This window comes from Salmo trutta, chromosome 5 (genome assembly GCF_901001165.1).
Source record: "Salmo trutta chromosome 5, fSalTru1.1, whole genome shotgun sequence".
NCBI classification, from domain to species: Eukaryota; Metazoa; Chordata; class Actinopteri; order Salmoniformes; family Salmonidae; genus Salmo; species Salmo trutta.
The window spans coordinates 58,167,680-58,191,916 of NC_042961.1; the positions used below are offsets into that span (position 1 = coordinate 58,167,680).

Below are 24,237 nucleotides of genomic sequence, written 5' to 3' on the forward strand. Positions count from 1 at the left end.
TGCAGACACACACAAATACAGTAGACACGCCCCACTGATCCTCCTCTAGTATAAACCCCCTGGGGTTTTTCTGGCATAGCAGTCCAATGGTCCTGACAGAGACCTGTAGTCTAAACCCTGTTTAATGAACCCAACCTGTATGATACTCTCCCTAAGGAAAGATCCAGAGGGTTCCATTCTGGGTACTCTTTCACTCCATCACTCCTGCATGCGTTTGGTTATCCTTTCCTATACGCACGCACACGCAAACGCATGCACACACACACACACTGACAGCAGTGCGGGGAGATCCATAGGTAAGGTTTGGGTGTGTGTACTGCTGGGTGTGTGTACTGCTGTTCACTGTTAGTCCTACAGTAATTATATTGTACTACTGTACTACTGCTGTAAGTAGTACTAGTATACATAGTCTCTTCAAACAGTTCAAGCTGATCTATTTCAGGTTATACGGTAGGTATGCATATCGTTGTACAAGTTAAATATGTATGGCCTTCTATCTCAAATTAAATGTTTTTAACATAAACCAAACATAGAACACGGATGACACAGGCGTTGATGTGCCGTCGTTGTTGTGAACTACCTCTGTATGATGTCGTTGTTGTGAACTACCTCTGTATGCCGTCGTTGTTGTGAACTACCTCTGTATGATGTCGTTGTTGTGAACTACCTCTGTATGCCGTCATTGTTGTGAACTACCTCTGTATGATGTCGTTGTTGTGAACTACCTCTGTATGCCGTCATTGTTGTGAACTACCTCTGTATGCCGTCGTTGTTGTGAACTACCTCTGTATGATGTCGTTGTTGTGAACTACCTCTGTATGCGTCGTTGTTGTGAACTACCTCTGTATGATGTCGTTGTTGTGAACTACCTCTGTATGCCGTCGTTGTTGTGAACTACCTCTGTATGATGTCGGTGTTGTGAACTACCTCTGTATGATGTTGTTGTTGTGAACTACCTCTGTATGCCGTCGTTGTTGTGAACTACCTCTGTATGCCGTCGTTGTTGTGAACTACCTCTGTATGCCGTCGTTGTTGTGAACTACCTCTGTATGATGTCGTTGTTGTGAACTACCTCTGTATGCCGTCGTTGTTGTGAACTACCTCTGTATGCCGTCGTTGTTGTGAACTACCTCTGTATGCCGTCGTTGTTGTGAACTACCTCTGTATGCCGTCGTTGGTGTGAACTACCTCTGTATGATGTCGTTGTTGTGAACTACCTCTGTATGATGTCGTTGTTGTGAACTACCTCTGTATGATGTTGTTGTTGTGAACTACCTCTGTATGCCGTCGTTGTTGTGAACTACCTCTGTATGCCGTCGTTGTTGTGAACTACCTCTGTATGATGTCGTTGTTGTGAACTACCTCTGTATGCCGTCGTTGTTGTGAACTACCTCTGTATGCCGTCGTTGTTGTGAACTACCTCTGTATGCCGTCGTTGTTGTGAACTACCTCTGTATGATGTCGTTGTTGTGAACTACCTCTGTATGATGTCGTTGTTGTGAACTACCTCTGTATGCCGTCGTTGTTGTGAACTACCTCTGTATGCCGTCGTTGTTGTGAACTACCTCTGTATGCCGTCGTTGTTGTGAACTACCTCTGTATGATGTCGTTGTTGTGAACTACCTCTGTATGCCGTCGTTGTTGTGAACTACCTCTGTATGCCGTCGTTGTTGTGAACTACCTCTGTATGCCGTCGTTGTTGTGAACTACCTCTGTATGCCGTCGTTGGTGTGAACTACCTCTGTATGATGTCGTTGTTGTGAACTACCTCTGTATGATGTCGTTGTTGTGAACTACCTCTGTATGATGTCGTTGTTGTGAACTACCTCTGTATGCCGTCATTGTTGTGAACTACCTCTGTATGCTGTCGTTGTTGTGAACTACCTCTGTATGATGTCGTTGTTGTGAACTACCTCTGTATGCCGTCGTTGTTGTGAACTACCTCTGTATGCCGTCGTTGTTGTGAACTACCTCTGTATGCCGTCGTTGTTGTGAACTACCTCTGTATGATGTCGTTGTTGTGAACTACCTCTGTATGATGTCGTTGTTGTGAACTACCTCTGTATGCCGTCGTTGTTGTGAACTACCTCTGTATGCCGTCGTTGTTGTGAACTACCTCTGTATGATGTCGTTGTTGTGAACTACCTCTGTATGCCGTCGTTGTTGTGAACTACCTCTGTATGCTGTCGTTGTTGTGAACTACCTCTGTATGATGTCGTTGTTGTGAACTACCTCTGTATGCCGTCGTTGTTGTGAACTACCTCTGTATGCCGTCGTTGTTGTGAACTACCTCTGTATGATGTCGTTGTTGTGAACTACCTCTGTATGATGTTGTTGTTGTGAACTACCTCTGTATGATGTCGTTGTTGTGAACTACCTCTGTATGATGTCGTTGTTGTGAACTACCTCTGTATGCCGTCGTTGTTGTGAACTACCTCTGTATGCCGTCGTTGTTGTGAACTACCTCTGTATGCCGTCGTTGTTGTGAACTACCTCTGTATGATGTCGTTGTTATGAACTACCTCTGTATGATGTCGTTGTTGTGAACTACCTCTGTATGATGTCGTTGTTGTGAACTACCTCTGTATGCCGTCGTTGTTGTGAACTACCTCTGTATGCCGTCGTTGTTGTGAACTACCTCTGTATGCCGTCGTTGTTGTGAACTACCTCTGTATGATGTCGTTGTTGTGAACTACCTCTGTATGATGTCGTTGTTGTGAACTACCTCTGTATGCCGTCGTTGTTGTGAACTACCTCTGTATGCCGTCGTTGTTGTGAACTACCTCTGTATGATGTCGTTGTTGTGAACTACCTCTGTATGCCGTCGTTGTTGTGAACTACCTCTGTATGCTGTCGTTGTTGTGAACTACCTCTGTATGATGTCGTTGTTGTGAACTACCTCTGTATGCCGTCGTTGTTGTGAACTACCTCTGTATGCCGTCGTTGTTGTGAACTACCTCTGTATGATGTCGGTGTTGTGAACTACCTCTGTATGATGTCGTTGTTGTGAACTACCTCTGTATGATGTCGTTGTTGTGAACTACCTCTGTATGATGTCGTTGTTGTGAACTACCTCTGTATGCCGTCGTTGTTGTGAACTACCTCTGTATGCCGTCGTTGTTGTGAACTACCTCTGTATGCCGTCGTTGTTGTGAACTACCTCTGTATGATGTCGTTGTTGTGAACTACCTCTGTATGATGTCGTTGTTGTGAACTACCTCTGTATGATGTCGTTGTTGTGAACTACCTCTGTATGATGTCGTTGTTATGAACTACCTCTGTATGCCGTCGTTGTTGTGAACTACCTCTGTATGCCGTCGTTGTTGTGAACTACCTCTGTATGCCGTCGTTGTTGTGAACTACCTCTGTATGCCGTCGTTGTTGTGAACTACCTCTGTATGCCGTCGTTGTTGTGAACTACCTCTGTATGCCGTCGTTGTTGTGAACTACCTCTGTATGCCGTCGTTGTTGTGAACTACCTCTGTATGCCGTCGTTGTTGTGAACTACCTCTGTATGCGTCGTTGTTGTGAACTACCTCTGTATGCCGCCGTTGTTGTGAACTACCTCTGTATGCCGTCGTCCAAGTACTTTGATTCAAATGTAAAGGGGCAGGGCTTGGTACCAGGTCCAACTGTCAATCTTCCTGTAGAATGTTTTGGACTTTACCGTAATAACCATAGTATATGACCATTCTCTTTTTTAATATAACACACACTCACACCATGTATTCAAAAGACTTAAGTTCAATGTGGTTTATTTGACCAGCATTGGCCTGTAATCTGGCTGTTTTTGGATGGCTCGTTGACAGTAGACATTGGTGGTGTTTCCATGGTTGAATCAGATTCATTCCACATCATTGCCAGTCATACGTTCAGGCTCCCAGAGTGAAGGTATTATCTAATCTATCCTTCTTTCCCTAGTATAGTATTCACACAATGAGCCTGGATGCACAGTACCATTCACACAGCAAAGTATAAATACGTGAACAGGATTGGTGAGTCGAAGCATTGACTCAAAATTCCTCCAACTCAGCAAATGAAACCCTTCATAACAGGTTGGACTGCGTTGAGACCTTAGCAAATGAAACCCTTCATAACAGGTTGGACTGCGTTGAGACCTTAGCAAATGAAACCCTTCATAACAGGTTGGACTGCGTTGAGACCTTAGCAAATGAAACACCTTCATAACAGGATGGACCGTGTTTAGAAACAAAACTCTTTTGATGACAGCTGTGACCATCGTGTCCAACCGTTGGGCGGTTAATGATCGGTCCATCAGTGGTTGGGTGTTCTGGTTGGATATTCATTCTTCCATCAACGGTCCGTTTACATGGTCGATCAATGGTTGACAAGTGGTTATATATTCAACCTCTACTTTGCCAGCCAGCTATTGGTGTTGGTGAGGTTATAGTAAGAATCTCTTTAGTAGGAGAGAGAGAGGGTCGGTCCGGGACTCATTGGTCCTGGGGCGGTCTGGTCCCGTTATTACCGGTGGTCGTATCCCCTCCTCCGTCCGACGACGCCGAGAATTCCGTGATGCGTCGCGCGAGGGGGTTTGTGCTCTTGAGGAGTTCCATGGCAGAGAAGCGTGTCCCTCCCCTGCTGGACTTACTGCCCTTCTTCTGTAACAGGGCCATGAAGTTGTCGTTCCGCGAGCTGGACCGCAGCGTGGAGCCCAGGGTCAAGGTTTGGAGGTCACCCCCGCTGGCGCTGTGCTTCACTGGGGAGACCAGACTCTGGCGGCTGCCGAATGAGTCCCCTGGTTCTTTACGACCCAGGACTTTTCTCTTCGACCTGGAGGGAGGAGAGAAGTAGAATGTCATTTTAGACTTTTCAGAGTAAAAAACATTGTAAGGTAAAACATGTATAGTTGTTAATATGCTTAGAATGATTCACACATACTGGAAAACAGTAGATATTATTGTTATTTGTTTCTTTGAATGTTAAATACAATTTTTAACCGGTTTTCAAATAAATGTATGTTTGTTGGCGTACCTGTGTATTTTGGTGAAGAGGTCCTCCATGTTGTGTGTGTTGGGTGTGTGTCCACCGACATCATCATCCGTTTCCTCGGTGATGTGGAGTTCCGTTTTACCACTAAAGTCCAAACTACTCTGCTCAACGTTCTCCTCCACTGCATCATCACCTGGAGACAATAGGATTGGTCAGTTCCTCTCTACGATGAGAAACATTTCTATCAATTAACCAGTCAATAAATTAAGAAAACAATTAACAATGAATAAAAACCGTATTGGTAGTTGTTTTTTTTAAATTGCTATGGGAACCACTTACACATCAACTAACAACTGAAGAGAATCAGAAACAGTAGTTTGAACTGTAACACGTGTCCTTATTCTGACAGGATCTGAATTCCAGCTAAATAAACTGTCATTAATGAATTCCCTGTCATAACATTATACACATACCTGTCCCTATCTCTACAGTGGCCATCCTCCCCTCCAGGTCTGTAAGAGAACAATCCTGCAATGAAGACTGTAATGAAGACTCCATTGAGCTCTCCTCATCTGTTCCCAGTTCATCTGTTCCCAGTTCATCTGTTCCCAGTTGGTTTTCCTGGTTTTCCTCTTTACCGGGAATGTCCTCAGGTGGGAACGCTCCAACAGGAGAGCGGAGAGCGGCTGGGCCGTCCATCTGTGTTCCCTGTCTGTCAGTGGTACCGTTGGAATGCACCGTGGTGGAGTTGGAGGGAAGAAGGAGACTGTTGGGCTTCTTGGGAACTGGTGGAGGAACCTTGAGGAGAGATTCACAATTAGTGGATTGTCTACATGATAACTAAAGAACAATTTGGTTTGTAGCAGGAAGTAGTCAAAGTATTTCGTTTCTGGCAGGAAGTAGTCAAAATACATACAGGTAATATATGTAGATTATATGGAAAGCAGCGGAGGCTCCTCAGAGAAGGAATGGGAGTACCATCCTCCTCAGTGAATTTTATAAAAATGTAAATGGTCAAACATTTAAAAAGTTATCCTTTTTAGATAAAACTATACTAAAAAAATTCAGCAAAAAAATAAACTGAGACCCTGTCTTTCAAAGATAATTCGTAAAAATCCAAATAACTTCACAGATCTTCATTGTAAAGGTTTAAACACTGTTTCCCATGCTTGTTCAACGAACCATAAACAATTAATGAACATGCACCTGTGGAACGGTCGTTAAGACACTAACAGCTTACAGACGGAAAGCAATTAAGGTCACAGTTATGAAAAACTTAGGACACTAAAGAGGCCTTTCTACTGACTCTTAACAACACCAAAAGATGCCCAGGGTCCCTGCTCATCTGCGGGAATGTGCCTTAGGCATGATGCAAGGAGGCATGAGGACTGCAGATGTGGCCAGGGCAAATAAATTGCAATGTCCGTACTGTGAGACGCCTAAGACAGCACTACAGGGAGACAGGACAGACAGCTGATTGTCCTCGCAGTGGCAGACCACGTGTAACAACACCTGCACAGGATCGGTACATCCAAACATCACAGCTGCCGGACAGGTACAGGATGGCAACAACAACTGCCCGAGTTACATCAGGAACGCACAATCCGTCCATCAGTGCTCAGACTGTCTGCAATAGGCTGAGAGAAGCTGGACTGAGGGCTGATAGGCCTGTTGTAAGGCAGGTCCTTACCAGACATCACTGGCAACAACGTCGCCTATGGGCACAAACCCACCGTCGCTGGACCAGACAGGACTAGCAAAAAGTGCTCTTCACTGACGAGTCGCGGTTTTGTCTTACATGGGGTGATGGTCGGATTCGCGTTTATTTCGAAGGAATGAGCGTTACACCGAGACCTGTACTCTGGAGCAGGATTGATTTGGAGGTGGAGGGTCCGTCATGGTCTGGGGCGGTGTGTCACAGCATCATCGGACTGAGCTTGTTGTCATTGCAGGCAATCTCAACGCTGTGCCTTACAGGGAAGACATCCTCCTCCCTCATGTGGTACCCTTCCTGCAGGCTCATCCTGACATGACTCTCCATTATGACAATGACACCAGGCATACTGCTCGTTCTGTGCGTGATTTCCTGCAAGAATGTCAGTGTTCTGTCATGTCCAGCGAAGAGCCCGGATCTCAATCCCATTGAGCACGTCTGGGACCTGTTGGATCGGAGGGTGAGGGCTAGGGCCATTCCCCCCAGACATGTCTGGGAACTTGCAGGTGCTTTTGTGGGAGAGTGGGGTAACATCTCACAACAAGAACAGGCAAATCTGGTGCAGTCCATGAGGAAGAGATACAATGCAGTACTTAACGCAGCTGGTGGCCACACCAGATACTGACTGTTACTTTTGATTTGGACCCATCCATTATTCAGGGTCACATTATTCAATTTCTGGTAGTCACATGTCTGTGGAACTTGTTCAGTTAATGTCTCAGTTGTTTAATCTTGCTATGTTCATACAAATATTTACATGTTAAGTTAGCTGAAAATAAAAGTAGTTGACAGTGAGAGGATATTTCTTTTTTTGCTGAGTTTATAATCACGTCACCAAATAATTGATTAAAACACACTGTTTTGCAAATAAGGTCTACAGTAACCTCAATAGCACTCTGAAGGGTAGCACCATGGTGTAGCCGGAGGACAGATAGCTTCCGTCCTCCTCTGGGTACATTGACATTGACAACCCCTTCCACAGACTTACACAGTAATTATGACAACTTCCGGAGGAGGTCCTCCAACCTATCAGCGCTCTTGCAGCATGAACTGACATGTCGTCCACTCAATCAAAGGATTTGAGAATTAATCTCGTACTGAAAGAATAAGCTACAGCTAGCTAGCACTGCAGTGCATAACATGTGGTGAGTAGTTGACTCAAAGACAAAGACAATAGTTGAACATTTTTGAACAAATACATTTCTTCCAAAATGAAGGAGAGGCAAGGGAGAAATAGAGAGAGAGATGGAGAGAGAGTGTCATTTTTTTCACTTTCAGTTTCACTTACTTAGCAAGCAAATGCAGCTAGCTAGTTTATCCTACTGAAACACCCTGCTCAAACAGAGGGATGCTACGTTAGCTAGCTGGCTATGACTTTCCAACACAACACTGGGATTCTTCCAAGTCATGGTAAGCTTTTATTATTATTAATTTATTGCCACCGGGGCCCGCCGGTGTAACTGCTTACTGACTGTACACTGTAACATTACTGCATGAAGCGGGTTTACTAACATGCTAGGTCCATTAACTATGTTGACTAGGACGTTACCTTAGCTAATGTTTTTGACGACGTAGGCTGTGTGTAGCTTGCAAAGGTTTTTGCGCCTGGTCACATACAGCAGATGTGTTGTGTATTGAAGAACACAAGTGAAGGGAAGAGATGAAAGGAGAGCGCATAGATGCAAGAAGGAATACAATGTGGCTGCTATGAAAGTGAACTGTGTTTACACGTGATCAGGGGTGTATTAATTCGCGATTTTGTTGGAATTTGTTTTTCTTAAACGGAAAAAAACGGGAATATACATACCTGAATTTGTCCAATAGAAACTCTCGATTGCAATGTTAGATTAATGATTACACCCTATATCAGCTAGATGCAGGCAAGAGTGTGCAAGGCGGTATTGAATGTCACTGTCTGTCCATGTGTCACCTCAAATTTGTCTCTCGAACTGTGTGCACCTACGTTGTAAACTTTCATTCATAGGCTAGGTTGTAGCAACCTCATGATGGGTATGGGGAATATTTGAGGATCATATAGTGGCCTAAACCTATCGCTGTTACATTGGATGAATGGAATATGAATGAGAGTCATCCAATATGCTGTAATAAAAATATGGCCAAGCTCATGAAAACATTTTTTGTTCTCCCTCATCTTAAACGGCACTTACTGCCACTGATGGAGAAAGAGAGAGAGACAGAGACAGAGACAGAGAAAGAGAGAGAGAGACAGACAGACAGACTGGGGCCTACCTTGGGTTTCTTCTTGTCCAGTTCGGCCAGACAGGAGATGGTCATCCTGCTAGGGAGAGTCCTGCTCTTATCCTGAGTCTCCACCACCTCCAGGTTACTACAAGGAGAGGGAAGCGACCATCCACCCTCAGGCCCAAGATGGAGCTCCAAGTCTGGGTCGAACGCCGGCTCCAAGGCGGGGTCCTCCAGCAGTGGCTGGGGCAGGGGGAGAGGAGGGAGGTCGTACAGGGACTGGATGTGGGGGAAGGAGGGGAGATTGTAGAGACCCTGGGGGTGATGGAGAGGGAAGGTTTGGGTTTGGTCCAGGGGTCTACAAGGGCTGGTGGGGGTGTGAGGGAGGGCTTTCTTCAGCTTGGACTTCCTACCTACCACCATGTAAATGCTGGGGTTGGGCATGGGCCGGGGAGGGTCAATGGGGGATGCAGGGGGGGAGTCGGAGGCAACGGGGGAGGAGGAGGGGCACTTGAGGAGGAGGCTGAAGGGCCGTTTGGGTAACGGGGGTTTCACTGCGACCGGAGGCTTGGGTTTGGAGGCAACGAGGGGCCCGAGGGAGTTGACACCAGGGGTGAGGGGCGGGGGGGAAAGGTCACGACCCTGCTCCTCCTCGATGATATCATCAGAGGCTCCGTCTGGGAAGTCCTCCAGGTCAGTACGGGAGACGGAACGCAGGCGAATGTTCCGGAGCTCGTTCGTGGTCACCACGGGGAGAGATGATTGACTGCCGGAACTCAGTTTACCGGGCTTGGCTGCAGTGGATGTGTCAGAATGACGCCTGCTGGCCTTCTGTTTCGGTTTGATGGAGGACAAGTCTAGATGAGCGTTAACCGGCATCTCGAAGGAAAGCCTCGACCGGGCGGCTGGGTCACGTGGCGAGGTCACAGGCAGCGAAGACTTCCTCTCAGGGATTTTGGGGCGCATCTTACACCCCAATGTGGAGGTGGGCCCTGTTGTTGTTCCTGCGACCTGATTGGAGGGGGTGATGGGCGTGGGTGTCTCTGATTGGCTAGAGTAGCCGCTGGAAGGGGACATGAGTCCTGGAGGTTTGAAGGGGGAGGAGGCTTTGGTCGACTCGATGGAGAGGAGGGAGGGGGAGGAGGCTCGGGAGGTAGACGGGGAATCCAGGAGAGACTCTGAACTGCCTCGAACCTTGGATTAGATTAGATAAGATTACATTTCTATTAGCCATGTATGGTTAAAAACATAATCTTCCTGGTCGTACATCAGCAAAAATCCTACATTACACCAGCGCTATCCAACCCTCCTCCTGGAGATCTCACCAAGACTGTTAGCTGAATCAGACTGTTAGGTTGGGCTTGGACTGTAGATCTCCAGGAAGAGAGAGCCCTGCATGACACAATACATACAACACACAAACCCCTGTGGCTTTCCACAAGTAGAAATGTGCTTAGGGCCCTATTCAGACTTAACTTTTAAAATGGACAGTACATCAAGTACATCAAGTACATCAACAGAACATGTACTTTAGTGAAACGTTTTACTTAAATCCATGTTAAACAACTTATCTCAAGTCTGGATGTGGCCCTAAGTGCCTAGACTAGTCTTACCTTTATACAGTCTACGACTGTAGTCCCTGTGGCAGTGCTAGACCCAGACCATGACTGGTAGGGATCAGAAGACTTCCACTCCCCCAGCTGCCAGTGGGCTGGGGAGGACAGCTCTGTGTTGTCGGGTCCTTGGACCTCCAGGCCAGGGGGCCCATCCATCCCACCGTAGCCCAGCTCGGGATCCTCCAGATCAGGCTTGGAGAGGCAGGAGGAGGAGGGTAGGAGAAAGTCTGGCTGGAAGTCCTGGAGGTGTTCCCGTGGGATGTGGAGGGATTTTGGGCGTCCATCCCGGTAGTGACCCCTGTCACGGCCGTGTACACGCCCATCGGCGTCCCCTAAATTCTTCATGAGAGAGACGCTCCGGACCGGCGGAGGGGGTTTGTGTTTGGACTTCTTTAGCGAGATGGAGCGAGAGCGTAACCGTAGGCGACCGTCCTGGGGGAAGCTGCCGTCGGTTACGGAGATGTTGTCGACGCTGGCGCTACCGTCCTCGGAGCTCCCGCTGGGATACAGGAGGGCGTAGCTCTCCCCCTTCTCACCACGGAGCTGATAGTGGTGGTGGCTGTGCATTTCTGTTGGAACACCCCCGTTCGTCCCGTTACCGGATCCTGTTACCCCAGTGACACTGTACATCCCGCCACTGACGTTATCTGTGGAGCAGAACGAACCGGAGTCTGTCGGCGTGGAGAGAGAGCGCTCGCGGAACTTGAATGCGTTGGCCGCAGCGATGGAATATGCCGACCTCTCCCTTCTTTCTCCTCCTCCCACCCCTCTTTCTGACCCCATCTGTCCCCCTGCGGGGATAGCCGCCGCGCCCTCTGTCTCGCTTCGCCTCCCCGTCATCATAACCATGGTTACCGGGTGCCTGAGACCGGACGGCTCCGATATCGACGTGAACGAACTAGAGTGAGACTGCGACCCCGAGCTCCCGGAGAGTCCCAAACTGGTCTGAGAGGGGCCCAACAACCCCCCACCCTGCCCCCCTACCCCCCCAACCATCCCCACCGTTTTGGGCATGGTCGTCGGTCCCTTCCCTAGCGGATTGGGAGCTAAATTATAACTATAGGCCTCACTCCAGACACCAGGAGAGAAGGTAGAGCCTTTAGGGCCATTCCAGGACTGAGACGGGGAGTTGGAGCAGAGAAGGGTAGCAGAGTGGTCCATGGTGCCCATGGTAGGAGGGGGCGTCCGGGGGGACTGGGGCAGGCTGAGGCTGGGGTCCAGGTCACTGTGGGTCTTCCTCAGGGTAAGGTGCTGGACAGGGGTGTCTGAGATGGGCTCCAGAGACCGGGGCTGACCGGTGACGCCGCAGCCCAGGGACAGAGAGGGGGAACAGGAGCCCTGGAGGAGGTCTACGCCCAGGATTTTACCCTCACCTAGGGAGAGAAGGAGGAGAGAGGGGGGAGACTGTTGAGTTATCCATGGATAAAAACAGAAAGGATTTAAGGTTGTCATATTGATAATTAGGGATCACTTATCATCAGAATAACATTTTCCTGGGCTTGCCTACATTAATACGAAAACCTTATTTGAAGTTTAAGAGTTGGCTCCTGAGAAAAGACCTGGGGTAACTCCCCACTGGGCACACACTGGTTGAATCAACGTCGTTTCCAATGTGGAGTAGACGTTGACTTGGCCTATGTGCCCAATGGGCCATTACATTCTACACTGAGTGTACAAAACATTAAGAACACCTGCTCTTTCCATTACAGATTGACCAGGTGAATCCAGGTGAAATCTATGATCTCTTATTGATGTCACTTGTTAAATCCACTTCAATGAAGGGGAGGAGACAGGTTATAACCTCTACAGGATCGGTGGGTTCCACGCGGGACAGTTGAGCTAATGTAGGCTAATGTGATTAGCATGAGTAAGTAACAAGAACATTTCCCAGGACATAGATGTATCTGATATTGGCAGAAAGCTTAAATTCTTGTTAATGTAACTGCACTGTCCAATTTACAGTAGCTATTACAGTGAAAGAATACCATGCTATTGTTTGAGGAGAGTGCACAGTTATGAACTTGAATATTTAATAATAAACCAATTAGGTACATTTGGGCAGTCTTGATACAACATTTTGAACATGAATGCAATGGTTCATTGGATCAGTCTAAAACTTTACACATACACTGATGCCATCTAGCGGCCAAAATCTAAACTGCGCCTGGGCTGGAATAATACATTATGGCCTTTCTTTTGCATCTTCAAATATGATGGTACAAAAAAAATACAATTTATTTTTTCTTTGTATTATCTTTTACCAGATCTTTCAAATGGTATCAAGAATATGCATATCCTTGCTTCAGGTCCTGAGCTACAGGAAGTTAGATTTGGGTACGTCATTTTAGGTGAAAATTTAAAAAAAGGGGCGGGTCCTTAAGAGCTAAAAATAGTGATTTTTATGCCTTGGGACAATTGAGACATGGATTGTGTATATGAGGATGAATGGACAAGACAAAAGATTGAAGTGCCTTTGAACGTATGGTAGTAGGTGCCAGTCGCACCGGTTTGTGTCAAGAACTGTAACGCTGCTGGGGTTTTCACGCTCAACAGTTTCCTGTGTGTATCAAGGATGGTCCACCGCCCAAAGGACATCCAGCCAACTTGACACAACTGTGGGACGCATTGGAGTCAACATGGACTAGCATCCCAGTTTGTTTTCCCTCCCTCTTGCCATCCCTACCTCTGTCTCTCTCTCTCTCTCTCTTTCCTTCTCTCTCTCCCTCTCTCTTTCCCTCTCTCTGCAGCTTTTTTCGGAGAGAGGAGAGGAGGAGAGGAGGGAGAGAAGGAAGAACTGTGTGTTGCCATGGCAACAGCTACCTGTTCTGTCGTTAGGGCAATGGTGAGCTGATGGCAGAGAGAGAGTGACGGAAAAAGAGAGAGATAGTGAGTGAGGGATAGCGAGAGAGTGAGAGAGAGAGAGAGAGTGAGTGCCTGAGTGCCTGAGTGAGTGAGTGAGTGAGTGAGTGAGTGAGTGAGTGAGTGAGTGAGTGAGTGAGTGAGTGAGTGAGTGAGTGAGTGAGTGAGTGAGTGAGTGAGTGAGTGAGTGAGGAAGGGAGGGATAGAGAGAGAGAGAGAGAGAGAGAGAGAGAGAGAGAGAGAGGGGGGGGAGAGGGAGAGGGAGAGGGAGAGAGAGTGAGAGAGAGTGAGAGAGAGGGTGCAGCAGTAATCACACCTATCACACATAACCTTACCAAGCTAGTCTATCACACCTAACCTTACCAAGCTAGTCTTTCTGTCACACCTAACCTTACCAAGCTGGCCTAACTCAGAGACAAAGAGGCAGAAATACACTACTGCACTGTCAAAATATTGCAGGGGGAGAGAGAGGGAGAAAGATGACAAGGGGTGAGACACAGTGAGAAACAGAGAGAAATGCAGGGAGGATGATAGCAGGATAGAAAGAGAGAGAGATGCAGTGAGGATGATAGCAGGATAGAAAGAGAGAGAGATGCAGTGAGGATGATAGCAGGATAGAAAGAGAGAGAGATGCAGTGAGGATGATAGCAGGATAGAAAGAGAGAGATGCAGTGAGGATGATAGCAGGATAGAAAGAGAGAGAGATGCAGTGAGGATGATAGCAGGATAGAAAGAGAGAGAGATGCAGTGAGGATGATAGCAGGATAGAAAGAGAGAGAGATGCAGTGAGGATGATAGCAGGATAGAAAGAGAGAGAGATGCAGTGAGGATGATAGCAGGATAGAAAGAGAGAGAGATGCAGTGAGGATGATAGCAGGATAGAAAGAGAGAGAGATGCAGTGAGGATGATAGCAGGATAGAAAGAGAGAGAGATGCAGTGAGGATGATAGCAGGATAGAAAGAGAGAGAGAGAGATGCAGTGAGGATGATAGCAGGATAGAAAGAGAGAGAGATGCAGTGAGGATGATAGCAGGATAGAAAGAGAGAGAGATGCAGTGAGGATGATAGCAGGATAGAAAGAGAGAGAGATGCAGTGAGGATGATAGCAGGATAGAAAGAGAGAGAGATGCAGTGAGGATGATAGCAGGATAGAAAGAGAGAGAGATGCAGTGAGGATGATAGCAGGATAGAAAGAGAGAGAGATGCAGTGAGGATGATAGCAGGATAGAAAGAGAGAGAGAAAAGGATGGGGGGGTGTTGGTAGCATCAAACAATCGAATTTGATTTGCTCAGTGATGCAAACGACAACGTACTCATCAGAACCGAGAGGTAGACAATTACTGACACCATCCTACGTGGGACACGTGCTGCTAAAACAGGTATGCCAAAACCAGGAAGAGGTTTGGAGTATCAGAACGCTATATCACACACACACACACACACACACACACACACACACACACACACACACACACACACACACACACACACACACACACTCACACACACACACACACTCACACACACACACACACACACACACACAATTCTTCGATTTTTCCTCCCTTACTCTCTCCCTCCTCTCTTTTTGTTGCTCTCCTTCTCCTGATCTCTCTCTACTGCTTTTCTCCCCTTCATTCTCTCTCTCCCTCCCCTCCTCACCCCACACACTCCTTCCACACCATGCCCTACCTGTGACGTCGAGGGGCAGCAGGTGAGCGGGTGTCCGTTGTCCCAGGTGCCAGCGGGGTTTCTCGGCCACGGGGGGTCCTAGAGAGGTACTACTCCACACCACCAGAGGGCGATCTGACCCACAGGGTGATGGAGAGGGGAACGTGTCTACACCCCTATTGATTCCTACTGAGGAGGTCTCATCCTCCTCACACACCTGCCCCTTAGACGCCGGCTGGAGGGGAGGGGGTGGGGGGGAGGAGAGTAGAGGAGAGGAGAGGAGAGATATTCAGATTCAAAATCGGTGGAAAGCAGAGAAGGTTGGAAAACGCCGCACACTGCTGCTCATGCTCCCAGGTAATATTTATATACAACTTTTTGACCCTTAGGTCTTCATCAGGCATCCATATCCCAGGTGGGGGTGGAAGGTCCTATATATAGGGGCAGTACTCAGTGACATCACTTCCTGAAACATGAGATAAAAAATGTACAACATAGTTTCACAATGTTCACATTCAATGTATCAAAATATATGATCATACACCGAGAATGTGATCAATATTTATAGTAATATACATACACATACAATATTCAACTAGGATAGAAATAAAACACAATTTAGACTAATTGAAACTATAAAAACGGTTTCAAGTCAAACTCCTCGTTAAGGCCAAGAGGAGACCGTGTGTTCAGCCTGTGGATCCAGAAAGATTCCCTTTGTAGAAGTTTCCTCTCAATGTCCGCTCCCCTGTGTGACATCTTGACCATTTCTACTCCAATGTATCTCAGAGCACTAATAGGATGTCCAGCGTGTACAGAGAAGGCTGACATTTGGAAACCAAGGAAGAATTTTGTGTATTTAACTTGTAAGTCAAGCCCAACACTAGTCTTGTCAAATTAAAGTCTTCAGTAAATCTCACGGATCTATGCATTATCTGATTAATGCAAATATTTCAAAATGCAGGTAACTCATGACATCTCATGATAAAACATTGATGAAAACAGTGAGAGAAGGATTCTACCAAAATAAATTGCAAATGTTTTTAAACGACTATTATCTGGACTATATTGGCACCAAAGGACTAGCAAAAGTTAAGTTAAAGTACCTGTCCAGCGAAAACCTCACTTTTAAAAGTTCATATTCTGATAACTGAGTCAAAGCATAAATTGGAGAAAAAATACTTAAAGGGGCAGTAAAGTCAAAAATGAGATTTCCAGTTTTTTTATGATATTTCCAAACTTTGAGCTCATAATTACACAGAAATTGTGAAAATGATGATACTGCCCTTTTAGTGTAAGAGCCTTTGGAGAAAAAAAAAACACCTGGAATTTCATCCTGCTCAAGGGGAATGGAGTTTCTGGTCCACAACATGACATCACAATCTGATCTGATTATTCTGACCAATGACCAGCCATCTTTGATTTGCATATGTATCCTCCTACTTTGAAGGGGTAAGTGGGGTCGACTCTAGAGTCTAGACGATCCTATCCGCCAATCGGGGCTGTTTATGTAAATATCTTTAAATTTGTATCAACACGCCCCACAATCAGACTGAATATTTCAATGGCAGAAAGCGGCTCACGAAAATAAATGATTCAAAATTTATTTGGAGGTTTTTTTCATGCAATAAAGACACTCAGTGGACTCTTGCCATTTGAAAATTCCAGTGAAACAGTGGCGGATTCCAGACTAATGTCCAGACAAACGGACATTATCAAATAGCTATATTCTATGTTCTCTCTGTTATCATTTCACCAAGCTAGCTAGCTATAAATCAATGCGTTATCTACATTGTGCAGCTATATATATATATATTTTTTTTTAAATGTAACCTTTATTTAACTAGGCAAGTCAGTTAAGAATAAATTCTTATTTACAAGGACGGCCTAGGAACAGTGGGTTAACTGCCTTGTTCAGGGGCAGAACAACACATTTTTACCTTGTCAGCTCAGGGATTTGTTCCAGCAACCTTTTAGCTACTGGCCCAACGCTTATAACCACTAGGCTACCTGCTGCCCCAATGCGTTATCTAAATTACGCAGCTATATATTGTTATCTAAATTGCGGCCTCGACTCCGCCATAGAAATAGACAGAATAGAAGCTCCAGTAATATGGATAGCCTAACGATTGAATGGTTTGGAGCGTGTATTGAAGCAATGAGCAAGTTCGTTTCACATGGCCCGGTGCCCCGAGTCAGTGGAGATTTCTCTTTAGGATCAATGGAATAGTCGAAAATGAGTCAACCCTGCACACCCAGGGCCATGCAAAACGAATTTGCCTTAAAAGTTAGAGGTCAAACCATTCATCTTGGGTCAACGGGGGGAGTGGGGATCTAAAATGCAATCATATCATGAAATTAGTTAATATATTTTAATATATATGAATATATTTAGTTTTATGCAGACTAGCTAACAAATAAGAGCAACTTGACAAATGAGAAAATGGATTATGATAATTTGCTGGTAAAAAAGGGGAGGTGCTAAAACATTAGTTTACACCCATTATTTTAATTTTCTCTATGGCAAGGCAGCCAAGTGTAGGGTTGTATTAGTTATCACAGCCACAAAGTCCCAAACCACGTCTTTCTCTACATTTTCTGTTCTTAAAATCGGATTTTAAACCTGTCACTTTAACCCTAACATTAACCATACTCCTAACCTTAGCCTAACCCTAACCTTAAATGAAGACCCAAAAAACACATTTTTGTTTTCATGAATGTGTACAATGTAGCCCATTTTGATGGTTTTAAACTAGTGGAAACCCAAGTGTAGACTATTGAGAAAAGCTGTTTGGCTCTCAGACGACTCACGAATAGAAATAACTTTGAAGCAGGTATTTCTGATTAATAAACAGTGCCAATAAATAGGTCATATTGAAATAAAACACAGCTCTGAAACAAATTTGCACGTCATCTCACAGGAAAAGACACGTAAGACTCTGAAACATCTGAAGTCACACATTCAGATTTGGCACTTCAAGCCCAAATATATCATACTTTAACTAAAATGATCACTTATTGACTTACATCATTGTGCAACATAATTTAAGTAGGTAAGTAAGTAGGTAACTGTAAAGTTAAATAAAGGTGTAAATATTTACCAGGAAGATGAATTCAGGTCTCTTGTTGTTGAGGGAGACAGGGGAACGACTCAGGGTGGTGGACGTATCGTCAGAACTCTGGGACGACACTGTGGGGTGGCGGAACGTCTGGCCTGTTAACTTGGTGTCATACAGCTGCTCTTCAAAGTCTGTAGGAACACACACACACACGCACACGCACACACACACACATACTCTCACACACACACACACACACACACACACACACACACACACACACACACACACACACACACACACACACACACACACACACACACACACACACACACACACACACACACACACACATACACACACACACACACACACACACACACACACACACACACACACACACACACACACACACCAGAGTTAGTCAAGTTGCAGAACATCCGTCCCGTTAGCTGCTTCTTGAAGTCTGTTCAAAGCAGAAACACCAGTTAGTCACATGCAGTAAATACACACTCCAGAGATACTAGCCGGTTAGCCTGCTGGCAGAGTGGAAGCTTGGAGGAGTGGAGACCCAACACAAAAAAACTAAATGTGGCGTCCACCTCTAGTCTGACTCACTGCATACTCTCTCCACCTCCTCTCTCTCCACCTCCTCTCTCTCCACCTCCTCTCTCTTTTTCTCCTGCCTCTCTCTTTCTTTCTTGCCCCTTGCTCTCTCTCTCTCGCTCCCCCTGCTTCTCTCTCTCTCTCTTTCTCTCCTCATGTTTCCCACTCTCCTCAGGACTCCCCCTCAGGCCATTGTAAACATACTGATTACCATTCCACAACCCCCCCCAAAACTCACAAAACACCCTCCTCTACTCCTCTACTCCCCTAACCCCACCCCCTCTCCACTCATCCCTGCAACCCTATTCTCCCTCCCATTCCACACACACACACACACACACACACACACACACACACACACACACACACACACACACACACACACACACACACACACACACACACACACACACACACACATACACGCAAACACATACACGCAAACACACACTCGCAAACACACACACACGCAAACACACACCCCACCCCAAGCCCTGGCCCGCCCCCAAACTCTTTTTTGGGGGGGGAGGGTGGTTTGAAGGGGGTTAAGGGTTTGGGAGGGGGTTGTGAGTGAACTTGCTCTCTGGGACAATACGGATGCCTTCATCCCAGTGTAGGGTTGCCTAGCAATTCCAGTACCCCGGAGACAATGGAACAGCCCTTTAATCAACAATGGCCTGGAGTGAATCCTCTGACCAGGGAAGAGGGGCAGACCTGGCAACTGATTCTAGTTTGAACCATAATGACCACCTTACTGGGAGCCTGTGGTTGCCAGGTCTGGTTCTAGTCTGGCTAAAGAAAACAAATCTGGCAACTTGATCACCTAACTTCACTTCTTAATTGAACCTTTTTTTTTATGACGAGGACAAGAGACAGGAACAGGAAATGTAAAATGCCCAGTTAGCACTCTTGAAGGGGACGTTGAACATGTCGTGTACTGTTGGTTGTAGTCAGGTACCTTACAAAGCTACCTCACTAGTATCCTTTATGGTGAATGTGGAATGAATGACAGAACCAGCAACAACTTCTTTATGACTTTGTTGATTACGTTTCCACACATGTTGTGTTGCATTTGCTGCACTGTAATGAAATCTAGTCTGAGTGCCAGTTCGTATATGCTATCATGTAAACTCCTTGTCATGACAACAAAAAAATAAATGGGCTTTTGATAATTGAGTTGGAAAGAGCACAAACATATCTGGGACCAGGCCAGATGAAATCTGCTTTGTGTTGCAATTTTTTTTTTTTTTTACTTAAATTTATGCCAGTGCTTCTGTTTAATGTATTAGTCTTAACTATCGGAAGCAGTAGACCTGACACACACACACACACACACACACACACACACACACACACACACACACACACACACACACACACACACACACAGTCTCTCAGACTGTAGCTAATGTCAACAGACAGATGTTCCCCTATAAGCATACAGTGAAATGTTCAGTCTATTCAACACAACGGTACGGGTCCCTATTCTCATCCAAAGCTGCTCTTAATGTGAGGTACAGACAGATACTGTACTTCCCTGTGAATGTAGGAATGCATCGCGGTATAGAAACAGCAGAACAAAAGAGGTTCTAGAACGGTGGCATTGCAAGGTGCACAGACGGCTATATATATATATGGTGAGTGATAACAGTTAAATGAAATCTGCAATGTGCAGAAGTGATGAAAAAACAACAACAAGTAATACACCAGGTCTCTTATGAAAAATAGGTTGAAAAATAAGTTTCTCTCAATGAGATTTCTGACTGTAAATAATGCAAATATGGAGGAAAGTGAGTTTGTTGGACTCAAGGATAACATCAGCTCTCTCCCTAGACATGACTGAGCATCCCAACACGGTCTCTTTACTTATACAGTGCACTACTTTTGACCAGGAGCCACAGGGCTCTGGTCAAAAGTAGTGCACTACGTAGGGAATAGGGTGCTATTTGGGATACATCCTCTGTCTCACACCTCAGGCTAACGTAGCGCAACATTCCAGTCGAAAACGTATTTCATCCTGTTTTAATTAGCATAACCATGCTAACATTTCCCCCATTAAAACATATGAGATTTATAGTAAAATATGCTGACGCTAAAGTTACAGTGCGGTGAGTCAAATGGTACCCTAGTCCCTACGTAGTGCACTGCATTTGACCAGGGCTCATAGGGTCAAAAGTAGTGCACTACGTGGGGAATTTGGGACGCAGAGCCTGGAGTTGCTATGACCGTATTGCTTGCTAGCTACTGTTGGTTCTGCTATAAACACTCAACTGGAATCATTCAACTGAATACACAGAACACACACACACACACACACACACACACACACACACACACACACACACACACACACACACACACACACACACAGAGAAGAATTAGCCAATTAGCGAAATGTGTGACTCCACTCAAGCTCAAGTCACCATACAGTTACTGTTAGTAGTGTACACTACAGTGTAGTGAAGGACGGAGAGAGGGGCTATTGGGGCTAGTGTGTGTGTGTGTGTGTGTGTGTGTGTGTGCGTGCGTGCGTGCGTGCGTGCGTGCGTAACAGTAAAGTGTAATGGTAAGGGTCTGTGTAACCGTGTTAAAGGAGGTAGATGGCATCAGTCTGGTACACAGTAACACTGTTCCCTACTGTTTATTGAATTGTTAAGACAAGCAGGACCACAATGGAAATTAGTCTCTAGACTTTGTGTTTTAATCCTTTTTTTTTTAATCAATGTGCTATTGTACACTATTCCCTATGGGCCCTGGTCAAAAGTAGTGCACTATGTAGGTAAAAGGGTGCCATTTGAGACGAAGCCCAGACTGAGTTTTGTTCCAGGTCCTGCTCCAATACTTTTGATATGCATCCTTCATTTGTCAAATCAATCAGTGATCTGACATCATACCGGTGACATCATACCGGTGACATCATACCGGTGACATACCAGTGACATCATACCGGTGACATCATACCAGTGACATCATACCAGTGACATCATGGAGCTGGAGATAGATTCCAATCTGCTAAAGGGCTCCCTTCCTTCCCTCCTTGACCCCTTGCTCCTCGTCTCCTATCCTGTGTCATTGTCTCCTTACCTCTGTACTTGTCTCCTTAACAGTTAACCCACTGTTCCCTCGGTGCTGTGGAAGACACATTCAGTTGAAGACATTCAGTTGTACAACTGACTTGGTTTTCCCTTTCCCAATGTTATCCTATGTAGTACAGGGTAACATTCTGTCCGATGTTACCCTATGTAGTACAGGGTAACATTCTGTCCGATGTTACTCTATGTAGTACAGGGTAACATTCTGTCCGATGTTACCCTATGTAGTACAGGGTAACATTCTGTCCGTTGTTACCCTATGTAGTACAGGGTAACATTCTGTCCGATGTTACCCTATGTAGTACAGGGTAACATTCTGTCCGATGTTACTCTATGTAGTACAGGGTAACATTCTGTCCGATGTTACCCTATGTAGTACAGGGTAACATTCTGTCCGATGTTACCCTATGTAGTACAGGGTAACATTCTGTCCGATGTTACTCTATGTAGTACAGGGTAACATTCTGTCCGATGTTACTCTATGTAGTACAGGGTAACATTCTGTCCGATGTTACTCTATGTAGTACAGGGTAACATAGGGTAACATTCTGTCCGATGTTACCCTATGTAGTACAGGGTAACATTCTGTCCGATGTTACCCTATGTAGTACAGGGTAACATTCTGTCCGATGTTACCCTATGTAGTACAGGGTAACATAGGGTAACATTCTGTCCGATGTTACTCTATGTAGTACAGGGTAACATTCTGTCCGATGTTACCCTATGTAGTACAGGGTAACATTCTGTCCGATGTTACCCTATGTAGTACAGGGTAACATTCTGTCCGATGTTACTCTATGTAGTACAGGGTAACATTCTGTCCGATGTTACCCTATGTAGTACAGGGTAACATTCTGTCCGATGTTACCCTATGTAGTACAGGGTAACATTCTGTCCGATGTTACTCTATGTAGTACAGGGTAACATTCTGTCCGATGTTACTCTATGTAGTACAGGGTAACATTCTGTCCGATGTTACCCTATGTAGTACAGGGTAACATTCTGTCCGATGTTACTCTATGTAGTACAGGGTAACATTCTGTCCGATGTTACTCTATGTAGTACAGGGTAACATTCTGTCCGTTGTTACCCTATGTAGTACAGGGTAACATTCTGTCCGTTGTTACCCTATGTAGTACAGGGTAACATTCTGTCCGATGTTACCCTATGTAGTACAGGGTAACATTCTGTCCGATGTTACCCTATGTAGTACAGGGTAACATTCTGTCCGATGTTACCCTATGTAGTACAGGGTAACATTCTGTCCGATGTTACCCTATGTAGTACAGGGTAACATTCTGTCCGATGTTACCCTATGTAGTACAGGGTAACATTCTGTCCGATGTTACCCTATGTAGTACAGGGTAACATTCTGTCCGATGTTACTCTATGTAGTACAGGGTAACATTCTGTCCGATGTTACCCTATGTAGTACAGGGTAACATTCTGTCCGATGTTACTCTATGTAGTACAGGGTAACATTCTGTCCGATGTTACCCTATGTAGTACAGGGTAACATTCTGTCCGATGTTACCCTATGTAGTACAGGGTAACATTCTGTCCGATGTTACCCTATGTAGTACAGGGTAACATTCTGTCCGATGTTACCCTATGTAGTACAGGGTAACATTCTGTCGGTTGTTACCCTATGTAGTAAAGGGTAACATTCTGTCCGATGTTACCCTATGTAGTACAGGGTAACATTCTGTCCGATGTTACTCTATGTAGTACAGGGTAACATTCTGTCCGATGTTACCCTGTGTAGTACAGGGTAACATAGGGTAACATTCTGTCCGATGTTACTCTATGTAGTACAGGGTAACATTCTGTCCGATGTTACCCTATGTAGTACAGGGTAACATTCTGTCCGATGTTACCCTATGTAGTACAGGGTAACATTCTGTCCGATGTTACCCTATGTAGTACAGGGTAACATTCTGTCCGATGTTACCCTATGTAGTACAGGGTAACATTCTGTCCGATGTTACCCTATGTAGTACAGGGTAACATTCTGTCCGATGTTACCCTATGTAGTACAGGGTAACATTCTGTCCGATGTTACTCTATGTAGTACAGGGTAACATTCTGTCCGATGTTACCCTGTGTAGTACAGGGTAACATAGGGTAACATTCTGTCCGATGTTACTCTATGTAGTACAGGGTAACATTCTGTCCGATGTTACCCTGTGTAGTACAGGGTAACATAGGGTAACATTCTGTCCGATGTTACTCTATGTAGTACAGGGTAACATTCTGTCCGATGTTACTCTATGTAGTACAGGGTAACATAGGGTAACATTCTGTCCGTTGTTACTCTATGTAGTACAGGGTAACATTCTGTCCGATGTTACTCTATGTAGTACAGGGTAACATTCTGTCCGATGTTACCCTATGTAGTACAGGGTAACATTCTGTCCGATGTTACTCTATGTAGTACAGGGTAACATTCTGTCCGATGTTACCCT

The 24,237-nt window shown here is 45.5% G+C and overlaps 1 protein-coding gene across 1 annotated transcript in view; it reads right to left on the reverse strand.

Moving 5' to 3' along the window:
* Positions 1 to 508: 508 nt before the first annotated feature.
* Positions 509 to 24,237, reverse strand: part of LOC115194995 (NHS-like protein 2) — a 197,182-nt gene continuing 173,453 nt past the window's right edge. Inside the window, exons 2-9 of the mRNA XM_029754895.1 lie at positions 18,117 to 18,265; positions 15,037 to 15,250; positions 10,483 to 11,858; positions 8,918 to 10,063; positions 5,427 to 5,751; positions 4,996 to 5,146; positions 928 to 4,794; positions 509 to 754 (exon numbers count right to left, since the gene is read on the reverse strand). Coding sequence (XP_029610755.1) covers positions 4,455 to 4,794; positions 4,996 to 5,146; positions 5,427 to 5,751; positions 8,918 to 10,063; positions 10,483 to 11,858; positions 15,037 to 15,250; positions 18,117 to 18,265 — 3,701 coding nt within the window. The 3' untranslated portion in view covers positions 509 to 754; positions 928 to 4,454. The remainder of the gene's footprint in view (positions 755 to 927; positions 4,795 to 4,995; positions 5,147 to 5,426; positions 5,752 to 8,917; positions 10,064 to 10,482; positions 11,859 to 15,036; positions 15,251 to 18,116; positions 18,266 to 24,237) is intronic.